We start from the raw sequence: 12955 nt of genomic DNA, 5'->3' as shown, positions 1-12955 counted from the left end.
TTGCTTTTTTTGAGATTGTAGATGTCACCGCAATTTTAAACAAACAAGAAAACCTGTTTGCAACGCTACTAAATGCAGCAGCATAACAGACTGCAATGACATTGCTTTGATGCAGTGATAATGGCACCTTTATCATAACATGAAACAGCTTTGTATGAGTCAGATGACTATCAAGTGTACCTGGGTCTGAGTTTAATGGTCATCTCATACTGATGAGAATTCCCACAACATGCTCTCTAACTTGAACACCTAAATTGTGTATAGAATCATTGGCTCTTTCAGCCTGCTGAGCTGTTCATTATGATCATGGCTGATCATCCAACTCAATATCCTATTTTCACTTTCTCCACATACCTTTTAGTCCTAAGAACTATATTTAACATGTTCGTGAAAACATTCAATGTTTTGTCTTCAGCTGCTTTTTTGGCACAGAATTCCACAGGCTCACCCTCCCCGAGTGAAGAAATGTCTCATTTCTGTCCTAGCCTATATCCTTAGGCTGTCACCCCTAGTTCTCAACTGTCTGGCCACTGGGAATATTACAATTCCAAATATGTTATTTTACTTATATTTTTAAATCTACATCTTTCTGGTCAGGAGCACTTACCAAAAGTTACTCCTGTTGTGGTCAGTTCCTCATACTTTTATGAAGCTGAGATTATATATAATTGCTGATTAGACTCATGCACATAGTCATCGTTGATCAATTCCACATTAGAATTTATCATGAATCCAGCATTTCCCTTTACTAATCTACACTTTCTTCTTAAACTGTACTTTTAAAGAAAAACAGCGTTCTATTCGAGTTTATACAGCAAAGTTTTACAGAGTGGAGACCAGGATGTAAGCTCTGAGGCAGTAATGGCTGCTGTAGAACTCTGAGCTATAACAGAGTACACCTGCTCTCTAATTTCTCAATGAGGGGTTATGACAATTTTCCAGCCTCAAAACAGGGTCACAGTGGGAAGCACTGTTACATAAATACTTAACATTCCTGATTGCAACTAGCTCATCCATTAATTCTGAAGCAGCCATGTCTAATCTTGGGCTTCAAAATGCCGGGATGCCGTAACAAGGAAAAGAAAACGACAAGCTTGGAGAAGTACTCTTTAATGCATATTTTTAATTGTCATTAAAACCTGATGCTGAAGGGAACCACAGGGTACCTTCCCTGCAGCACTGGCAGCCATTTTTCATAATATAGATAACCATGAACAGAAACAGGGAATAAAAAAAAATCAAAGAAACACAAAAAGAGACTGTTTTGTTTAAAAATAAAAAGAAACTTTCAAACTTAGCCCATCATCAACATCCCTCATTACATTAAAATCACAATCAGATCGCTGTTAATAACAAAAAGCGGTATGACTTCACTTTCTTTAGCCTGATTAAACAAACATCCAGAATAAAATACAAACACATCAATGGAAACAGTTTAATAAGTTTTACTTGACATATTCCTAAATCCTTCGCATACTGAATTTAAACACAATTCCATGATGAATAAGTGCCGAATGGGTTCTGTGGGATCCTGTGACCAGCCAGTAGTGTCTACCCTGCACTAACCATCCACATGCAGGTGTTTGCTATCCATTTTTAATGCTGCTTCGTTTCATACAATGTCACAGTCCCACACCTTGAGGTGCCATGGAAGCAAAAACCATCAGTGCTGAAGGCTACCAAGGTTCCTCATTTTTAAAAAAGATTGCAGAGAAGGGAGTAAAATCTGACAATTTGAAATATTCAGTCCATAGAAGTTAACATAACATTTCATGAATTATTTGCACAAGCCCTTTACATACAAACCATATTTGGGAATGTGCTTCCTCAGTAACTTAATGGGAAAGAGAAGCAGAGTGTCATTACACAGAGTCCTATGGACATGTCCAGAAGAAATGAGAAATGTCTACATCCCAATACTTTAAAGTTCCAGCGACGAATCCCTCATGACCAAATTGGACCCAGGTACGATTCTGGTACCATCAACCCAATGACCCGTTGACTCTAAGACTGCTTGGGTGTTTCCCATTATGCAAACAAAACTAACATTTAACGTGCTCTGCCATCATTCAAATTCAAAGATATGACAAAGAAAAATACATTCTGGGAAAGAAATACTACCATATGATCCAATGGTGGAAAAACAGTTCACATATTTCACTTCATTATTGTACAAAATTGATGAATTTTGAGACACTGAAGTAATTTAAACAATTATCCACTACATTCAGCTTCAATGTTTTGGATCATGTGCAGGTATTGACCTACTTGCTATGAACAACATCATAAATGCTTTCATAAGGGAGTACACATTGCAATCAGACTATTTCTGCCCTCCCATATAAGCTGTTTCGTCAATTACTCTGCCCTTGTCCTGAAGACAGTAACGTACTGTCATGTGATTCCACAAGTCTTAGCTGCTGTTCAGTGCTTCATACACGAACTAAGATGGCAGTGATGGGTTAATTTAAGGTGTGGCAAACAAAGGGGAACTCTGTCCAGCTGCACCCAACATATCATACATTCAAAAACACACATTTCAATCCAAATCACTTAAACATGATCAGGAGACCTGGAGAATAATTCACAATGAAATGTTCATTCAATGACTTATGTTTTGTGGGAGAGCTGGGCATCCCATTTTTGGGGATGAGACATCTGATACTGATGGACCTGCTGTACCTGCAACATGTCTGTGCTTTTATAATTGTGCAATGTATTCATATTGACATACATTATGTTTCCGATTATTAGTATAATGTTGGATATGAAAGCAAAAGCATTCTGAATGCTCTGTAAACCTGTCCCCATTCTTTTGTTAAAAGGACACCATACGTAGAAGTGCTTCTTCTTAATCAATGACTTGTAGCAGCAAGATTGAAAAACAGTCTTAACTGATCAGTTACCATTCTTTGAGAGGTTGGCGAAAAAGGGAAGATGATAAACTGTGCTCTATTCCCTCATTCTGACTTAACAATGAGAGGAAAAAAAAAATTCTATAAAGTATCACTAATTTTATATGAACTACCAAAAACATGTTTTTGGGGGAGTCACTGAGCTAAAGATAGGCAGAGATAGCTAACGTTAACTGGCTGGCAAAATGTGTGTTAGAGTAATAGTCAAATGCAATCTGACCATGAACTTAAGACATCATCACATACTATGCTAAAAAGTCATTTTGCAGTTGCTTGTTGGAACCTACTTTCCATTTTTTCATACACTATGTACAGTAACTTGCAGCAAAACATTAATTTCTCTTTCCTCTTTTTAGATCTTCACTGGTTTACTACATATTTCCAGGTTTCATTCCATTTTTGTTTATTTCACTATAATTAAGCTTGACAACATACTTTCATTTAGTTTAGATTTCTAAATTAACTGAGACAAGATAATTCAACTGTCTCTTCAGGGAACAGGAAGGTAACATCTGTTGCTTATGTTCTTAAAATATGAGGAAATGTGAAAGGGAAAGAGTAAATACTTTTTGAAATTAATTTCATGACAAAGATCACCCAGCAAGACCAGTCAAATTCAGGATGCTGTTTTCCCAGATAAGAGTTGGAGAAAGGGTCCTATCATTCAGCCCCAATTTTCCAATCCATACCACTCCCCACCCACATCCCAACCACCACAAGAGACCCAGGCCAGTTCATTGCCTGAATGTGCCCAATGATCTGATCGTAATACTGAAAACACCTGCACACTCAAGATATGCTTCAACAGACAGTGGCAGTTGATCACTGTGTAAAAATACAGAAAATTGGGAATAGGTCATCAAGCTAACTTCTCAACAGATAGCAATGGCTGGTGTGGAAAGAATTGCAAGTTGAGTGGTAGACGCAGGTGGATATTTGTTATAAAAGGAATTTACAAGACTAGCAGCCTGAAAAGAGGTGGCATGGGGGGGAAAATGCTATTCAAAGCCATTTTTAAAAAAATAGCTCCATACAGCTAAATCCTACATTTTGAAGAGTGAGTGCAAGTGAATATGTAAAGTATCTACGCAAGAAACTCTACACGCTACAATTAGCATCAAATGAGAAATGTAGTAAGTGTATGTAAAACCATCAGCTCTTTGATCTGAACAGTTTTTCAAACATTTTGGAAAAGAGCTCCAAATCTAACATAAAACAGCAAACTAAAATTGCTAATTTTAAAGTGGACAGATCGGATTAGAGGAACATGACTTGCTCATAAAATTTTAACCTTAATAAAATTCATTACGGGGAGCAGGGGGGTTGAATGTCCTATCCTATGCCAAAGAAAATTGTAAACTTCTTTTTAACCCCCACTTAGTGCATGGAAGAAATCCACCTCCTTGATCACATTCCTCTACATTAGCACATAAAAGGTAAGGAGGCCTCATCGACCTAGTTTCACAACATTGTTATGTGACAGCTTGAAGAATCCACCAATGGAGCAGCTAGCAAAATAAAATCTATTGATGTGCAAAACTTCACCTGAAGTTGTAAATAAAGTAGAAACTTGTTTGAAGACAAGAACAAATATAAAAGGTTGTGTTCCATCACCATACAGAAAAGGTGGCTTCACATTTTAAACTGAAAACCTAAATCAGCATCCAATCATTACATGTGGGAACCAAGCATGCTATCGGTCCCTCAGTCAGACAATTTTCAGATTCAAATGTAGGTGAAGTTGTAACCACAGCCTGCAGAGCTGAAACCACATTCTCTTCCCCCAGAGACCAATAAAGATCTCACACCTTTTCTACATTGTCTGCAATAACTTTGGTTTGCACTTAAATCTAAGCAGCTAATTGGAAATATATATAAAAAAGCAGCAGTTAATACAACAGAATAGGGAGAAATCACAAGATTGGAGGCTATTTTCCTGTGTGCTTTCTACTCTGCCTTTTTCAAACTGAGGTTAAATGTAAAAGGGGATATTGCAGAAATGTTTGGAACAATCAGAATTATTCCATTCTCTTAGTGCCACATGAAAGCCACAGGTTGCAGCCTCACTAGAAAGGCATCACCTTTCTCTAAGATGCATTAAACAGCTGTTAACGTTGGAGGTGTAAGTCACTGCTGAAGTCAAAACTTGGAAACAAATCTGACACTTGTCCATTTTACACACCCATGAATAAACTAAACAAAGAAATCATGAAATTATTTATTTACTATTACATTTTGTTTTCTTTCAAAACTGAAATTCAAACATTGTGCTTTTGTTAGAAAAATACAATGAAAAAGATTATTTGAAGAAAGGTTTATCTATAATTTCACATATTATGAGATATTACATGCTCAATGGGGTCCCACACAGTGAGCAAAGCAGATTATATAATTTGGCATATTATAAAACCTACAGTTAAGAAGCCACAAAATAGTTTTTGTGGCCAGCAAGTAATTTTGAACAGTTTGGTGGAGGTTGCTTCTGGACCCCTTTGGATAGCAATCTCTATACTAACTAGCATTTTAAAAGATAACAACTCCTGTGCTATAATTAGGCACTAACTTCCCTAAAAATCTGTACAATTAAACAATATGCATCAAAAAAGTTACATTGTTTTAAAATTGCAACTTTAATTTTAATGAGTTCCTACTAAACTTTAAAAACAATGTATTGGTTTAAAAATAAAACTGCAAACGTAGAAAAACATAAGAGTCTGATTTTATTTCTCCTTAAACTGTCACACATTTATAATGAATTGAATAACACAGGGTGAGGCAGTGTAGTCTTCACTGAGGAAAAACCTGACAGAATTAATTTGCCAATTGTAGTATTTATATGGTTTTCTAAATAGATAAAATGGTCACTGCACTGCTCAACTAGACATTATCCTTAGTTAGATTTATACCAAGTCTCCTATCCAACAGTTACATTCAAAATAAGAACATTTTAACTTACACATTCATTCTAACATATACCCTGCTACTAAGCTAATTTATTCGGGTGATCAGCGTTTTCTTAGAATGGAGAATTAAATTTATCAAACTTGAGCAGCCTGCATTACAAAAAAATAATGTGTTTATTTTCAGAAACTAATGAAGTTATGTTGTCATTCCAGAAGTTGCTGTTTTTTTCTGAATTATTTTTCTACAAAATCCAAAGCTAACTAATTGTAACATGCAAAACAATTGGATCAAACATTGTCCCATCATTTCCTTATTTCCAATTTCTGAAATGTGCTGTTAACTACTGATCTATTTCTGCTGGTTAAGTCTACCTAGATGACCAGATAAGAAGAATGCAGCTGTGCCTCTCTGCCCTTTTACAGAAGTTTGCAGATAGTCCACATTATAACTTTCTCATAGCAGCATCTAGTTTGTTGCCATTAATTTAAGAAGTTCAACACTTTAAAATAAAAAGGCAGATTTGGATAATTTATGCTCAAGCTCATTGCTCCATTTTGTTTTCCTCACTATACATGAGATATACCTGAGATAATCTGTGTCATGGTGTTATAATTGTCCACCACAAAAGTAGCAGCACTATTCCTTCTACTAACAGAGACTGCTGGCAATACATGGCTAGCAAAGCACGAAGCTACGAAATACAAAGTATCACAGCCTAGTGAAAGTACTTGTTTGCAAATTAGCTTCCTTTCACTTATCTACTCGGTCATGTTATAAACTGAAGAAAAGGCATACTAACACCTGGAAGTGCAGTATTGAGAATGCACTTGCAATGATCAACACAAAAAGTGCAGAAGACTACCAACAAACAGCAGACTTTTTTTAAACCATTTTGACACAGGACAAAATTAATTTGCATGGTTCTAAACTGTTATTTTTCAATATTATCTACATTAAATTCTTATCCTTACTGAAATTATTTAACCACAATGCTAATACAACAAGAGCTACATGTTTGGTTGTAAAAGTGAATGGTTTTAAAATTTTAAGAAAAGGTTGCATTTGTAATGTCTCTAATACACATTCAAAACCTTCTGGAATGTGGAATTTACTACTGCAAGATAATTTCCGTCAAAAGTCAAATTGTCAGTTTCGTACTTGGATGGCATTAGTGGTTAGCACTGCTCTCTCACAGCAAGAGGGACCAAGGTTCAATTCCAGCCTTTGGCAATTTTCTATGTGAGTTTGCATGATATCCCTGTGTATGCATGGCTTTCCTCTGGGTGCTCTGGTTTCCACCCACAGTCCAAAGATGTGCAGGTTAGGTGGATTAGCCGTGGTAATTATGGGGATAGGGTAGGGGCTATCTGGGTGGGGTGCTTGGTCCAGACTTGATGGGCCAATTGGCCTCTTTATGCACTTAGGGATTCTATGAGTGGAAGATACTTAATTCAATTGAACAATATTTGGGAAAATTTCTCAATGCTGAAAAGTCTAAGAGCTTGAGCTGGATTTTAAAATGAAATCAAATGGAGATAAATAGATTTCAGTTCTATTTTTATGGAATTATACAACGGCCACTGGTAGCAGAAATGAGGTAACGTGTTTGCTCACAATCTCTGCTCCTGTGTATATAATATTACTCTAACCCGACCAAAGTTACCAGAAATACTAGCTGACGGATTTGTTTATTGGCAATATGGTGGGACGAAGATGGCATGGAGTAAAAGTAAAGAAGAATAAACTGCATAGCTTGCAACATATTGTGGGAGAAAAAAAAACACTACATTCCCCACAATCTGGGTCATCTTTTGGTGGATGAGGCCTCAATTCCCACCTTCACAATTTGTTAGCAGTAATTTGGTGAGATCAGATTTCCTTCCACCTGCCACATGTTGAGTTCTGGAAGATAACTAAGAAACAGAAACAAACAATAGTCAGTTGACTAATAAAGGGCTGGTGGGGGCTTTGCCTACTGTCCTATGGCCAGAACCCGGCAGATATGGAGCACTCTGTTAGAACAGAATCTCAGCCCAAATCTTTCAAATTTCAGTTAGGAAATGTCATATTAAACAAAAAAAATTACACAAAAGATGCTTAAATCAAATTCAATAAACATGGAGCTGGACTAACACAGCAGGTCAAACAGCATCAGAGAAACAGGAAAGTCAACGTTTTGCCCTGAAACGTTGACTTTCCTGCTCCTCTAGTGCTGTCTGACCTGCTGTGTTTGTCCAGCTCCACACTTACAGACTCTGGTTTCCAGCATCCTGTCTCCTAGTCATAAATCAAATTTCCCAGTTAACAAAAATAATGAGTTGGAATTTGAATTTAAGAGTCACTGATAAATATAACTGACTTATCTAAAGGTTTTGATAGAAAAGAGAACTGACGGACCCATGAAGATATTAACTTATGCCCAGACTGATCCAAAAGATTAGCTAATACTAAAAAATAAATCATATTTATCTTTAGTACAATATTGGCCTTAATGAGACAGACACTACATTAGACCAATATCTCTCATACTACATTTTTAAGAAAATGGAATCAGGCTTCATCCCACATGTAAAATTAAACTTGTGCAGCTGCTTACAGATCAATAAAAATCTAGCCCCATGTGGTGTTTCCAAATTATTCCACTCCATTCAAGATAACCCTCAATGCAAAGAAGTTCTAATACTGGATTTATACTTTTAAATCCGAATTATACATAAGAATACAATTTTTTTTAAATTAGAGTTTTTGAAACCGTTTTCTTTTCCTAAACCCATGTTTGGAGATGCTAGGATCTGTATTATAAATGGATTTTGGAGTAAGCTCTATAATGACATTGTTAAAAATCTTCAAATAATAGTGCATCACCTTCACATGCTTATTTTTGGGTATTAAAGGCTAGACTGATTGGAAACAGACATTGCAAATATTTTGCACTGTGTGAATTATACTTTGTTGGTTGACAATTAATAAATATATAAAATGTGCTGTGTATTTGCACCTGCAGCACATTCTATTCAGGTAATAAAAACATGCCTTTCAGAAATTTCTTTACAAGATGTGGGATGGATGTGCTCAAAAATGTTAGACAGCAATACAGTCAGAGTTGGAAAGTATTGCTAACAACAGGGATTGGATGCACTACAGCTTATAAATTGCTGATTATTACAAATTTAAACATTTGAAACTGATTTCATTTCATAATGGAGAAATGTGGCTTTGTGTACATTGTGAATGTACTGCATTGTCAGAAGAAAACAAATCTATTTCATGTCAGACTAGATTATCATTGCCCTCATCAGACAAGTTGCGTTGACAGACTTACATCAGACTTGCATTGTTCAAAATCGAGCTGCAATTCGCCTTCTATCTATATATTTTCACAGCAGTAGCAAATTTAATTTCAAGCATGAAAAATTCCAATTGAATTGCATGCAATTTTGTCATCAATTGGAATACAGTGCATGGTGTATGCAATGCTGAATGACAAGGAGGAAGGTACAAGGACCATCAATATTAAGTTCAGAGTTTTTTTTTGATGGCCTTCAAGTGTAGATCTGTCAGACGCTCTGGTGAATAAGCAAGAAATGAAGACTTGGGGTGGGGAAGTGGGGACCCCTCACAATTACTTCTTATCTGTCCCAGTTTAAGTATGCAGCACCGTTTCTCTCTCCACGCTCCCCCCCACCAAAGTAATTTGTAGTTTATAATCTAAACGATATGCATATTTCTTTGAGTAACTAGTCAATAACAATAATTGTTTTACAATGTTTAAAATTTATTCTCCGGTGCTATGATTTTACATTATACCTTTTTTAAAAAAAGTAGAAGAACCTAATTAACCCATTACCCTAATTGCTTTTGCATTTCAAATCTCACTTTGAGGGAGTTTAAATATAATGAAACCTCACTGAATATTGACCACTAACTCCCCATCCTCACCAAATCAAATACTTTCAGTTTACTGCTCTGAAATTTTAAGTTATCCAAAACGAAGGTCAAAAGAGACAAATATTACTAGTAAATACATTTAAAGCAAATACCAGGGATAAAAACTTTTATAATAAATGCTTGAAATAATCTGTCAGACAAAGTAATAAAGGCATTGAGGTTGCTCAAAATGCAACTGGATGCTATGATGAGAGAATCTAGGTTATAAAGAATGAGCTTCAATACTCTTTTCCCATTCCTGACTGTTGCCATTCTTCAGGATCTATGATATTTAGATTAAAGAAGAGAAATTCTTGCAGAAGTCTCATTGATATTAAAAAAATTATTAGTTATTTACAGTGGAAAGCTGTTAAAACAATGCATAAATAAATATAACATTTTAATGTGGCTCACAATTTTAGAAGATGTATTTCTGAAATTTCATATTATTCTGTACAGAGACACATTTAACAGGTTTCCACTGCATCTATCAAAAAGCTTTGTGAAACAAGCGCACCTCCACATCTGAACCGCCTTGATCATCATTTTTCTGAAAACTGACCCAGCCAACACTACTGTTTTAAAACATTGTAGTTATACAAGCATCACATCCAATTCAGGCTATCATTTTAGTTTACTGGTTCACTAGTTATACTTTGTTAATATGTTTACATTTCCTTTGTCAACAGTGCAGATGGAAACTGCATGTTATCCCAAAATTAACAAAGGACTTGCTACAATGACTAATCTTTAGAAACTCAACTTCCACACAACAGAGCTTCATATTTTAACATCTGCAGTATCAGGGAGGTGCATAGTCTCGTAGAGAGCAATTCATTACTACTCTCAATACAACTCCAGTTTGCCAGAAAATTTACTAATAGAACAGTCTTGAGCCAGTCTTAATGGAGCTCTCCGACATTCCTTTTTCATGATCGGTATACTTTTCCAGCCAACATTACCGATACCAACACGAACTGAACTGTGTCAGGAACGAACCACAAAATAGATCAAACCTATATTGGCTGTGATACAATTACATTTGTATAAAGGAGATTTAAAGGAAATGTTTTTTGCTGAAATGTAACTTTGAGAAGCAAGTATAAACACAAAAAGTTAGTGGAATACAAAATCTGCAAACATAAGCTAATAAATGAGCTTGTGAGAATTACAGAATTCAGTTAATGGTTCTTAAAATGCTGCACAATATTACTGCTGTCTCCCTAGCATGTCAAAAACAAAACAGAGCACAGTGAATCAGACCCAGTTGATCACAATTTGTTGTACCAATTTCTTAAGCTACTTGCATACATAAACATTGGTTCAGAATAGGAACATGTAACTCTCATTTCTAAAATGGAAGTCCAATTCCATTAAAATATGTGGATTATGTACGCATGATCAGATCTGATTGCAGATTGAAATTCTGAATGAATTCAATGACAAAAGTAGTGTAGCTGTATTTGTACAATTTGCAAGTGCATTTTTAAAAAAAAATTACTCTTTGATATTTTGCCATAGTCAGCACATGAAATGCTCTTTGTTTTATCCATTGAAGCATTCATGTTAAAGAAAGGCCTGTTCTCAACGATTCAAGTTACAGAAATGCTCAAAGCTCCACTATGTCACATCGACTGTTAAAATATTTCTCAGCTAGTCAACTGGGGGTAAACTATCGTTACCTCATGACTGCACAGTTTGAAAACAAAAACTTAAAACACCACTGTCAAGTTGGATGAGGTAACTCAGTGAGGCAATATTTTTAAAGTTTGGTCAAGCAGGCACTGTTAAGAAAACTAATTTTAGCACAGGAGCCAATCTGGTTATATCTCAGGTATTGACATTAAGCACAAGGCACAGGCATCATTTATTCTCTTCCTCCTTTCCCCCCACCCCCTCCAAAAGAGGCTGACTTTAACAGTATTAATAAACTGTCCTGTCTTGCTTTAATTAATTCCATTTTAAAAATAAATTTCATTCATTTAGGAGCTACCATATTTCCATATTCTCACCCAAACAACTTATCTGGTTATAATGAGTCCCTCGTGGTTTTCCCCAAATGAGCCACATTGTGGGGGTGCAGTTTAGCGAAGTGCAATATACAAAGAGAAAATTGGCTTAATTTTGTGATACTGGGCGATGAAATGAAATGTCTCCAATGTAATCTGGGCAATATTGTTAGACATCAAAACTAGTAAATTCTCTGTTCTCCTGAAAAGGCTACGTGCACAAGAATTGGCAAGTCAGCAGTACCGATATGGTTTGTAGTAATTAAGAACATAAGTTAGCACATTTACTGAGTACTATCGCCACATCACCAAGATTGGGGTCTTGGCAAGACCCCATTGTGTCAAGAGGAACTCAAGTCATTTCATCTGCTTCCCTCCCACCAATCCTTTATAACATTTTTTAAATTAAGGCTTATAAAAGACCAAAGCCTGAATTATGCAGATGGCTGCATTCTCCACCTCAGCCATCCTTAATCCTACAATCAGCTGGTCTCGTTTCCTCATTAAAAACGAGCGCTTCAGTTCAAGGTAGGCTTGCTTTTTTTCATTTCCTTTCTCCAATCAGTTTGGCACCTTGGAATTCTGTTTTTTTTTTTCTGTGGAACATACTTGAGTATATCTTCACCACTGTAATTGGTTTCCTCGATTCCGGTTTTCCTTATTCACTGGCACCCTGCATTTGTGGAGTTGATGTGATCACGGCAAGACCCGAGCCTGATCCAGTTGACTCCTCCATCTTGGGCCGTTTGGCCTCAGGCTCACCTAGGGACACAGCTGGATGTTGTGGTTCTGTGACAAGGTGCTTGCTCATAACTACAGGGGAGGAAGATGTAGCCTGCGCAGCCAGGATCTGTAGTGGATTAGTTATAGCTGAGGAGGTGAAGAAAACTAAAATTAAATAAAATACACATTGTACATGTTTTATCAAAACCTCCACCTTGACATCAAACTGACAAGTACAAATTTCCTATCTTGCTCCAAATATTTTCCTCCAAAAATGCAGTACAATTCCTGGTTCAGACTGCTGGTGGCCAGGTCTAATTGTTAATCTTCACCATTGTCAATAATGCCCTGTGATCAGCTGGTGGGAGTTGTGCCTATTGGGCAATGATTAGTCCAGACTTCTTTTCCTTCCACGTGGAGTGTTCCACTGAAGAAGTGTTTTACTCCTGTCTGAGAAGTCCACCAATGAAGGCAGAC

General features: G+C 36.4%; 1 protein-coding gene across 1 annotated transcript in view; it reads right to left on the bottom strand.

Moving 5' to 3' along the window:
• Window positions 1-1103: 1103 nt before the first annotated feature.
• Window positions 1104-12955, bottom strand: part of LOC109920941 (forkhead box protein K1) — a 37039-nt gene continuing 25187 nt past the window's right edge. Inside the window, exon 7 of the mRNA XM_048609741.1 lies at window positions 1104-12625. Within this exon, the coding sequence (XP_048465698.1) occupies window positions 12414-12625 (212 nt within the window). The 3' untranslated portion in view covers window positions 1104-12413. The remainder of the gene's footprint in view (window positions 12626-12955) is intronic.

Source organism: Rhincodon typus, chromosome 21, assembly GCF_021869965.1.
Source record: "Rhincodon typus isolate 14 chromosome 21, sRhiTyp1.1, whole genome shotgun sequence".
NCBI classification, from domain to species: domain Eukaryota; kingdom Metazoa; phylum Chordata; class Chondrichthyes; order Orectolobiformes; family Rhincodontidae; genus Rhincodon; species Rhincodon typus.
This window is presented reverse-complemented; position numbering and strand designations above follow the sequence as displayed.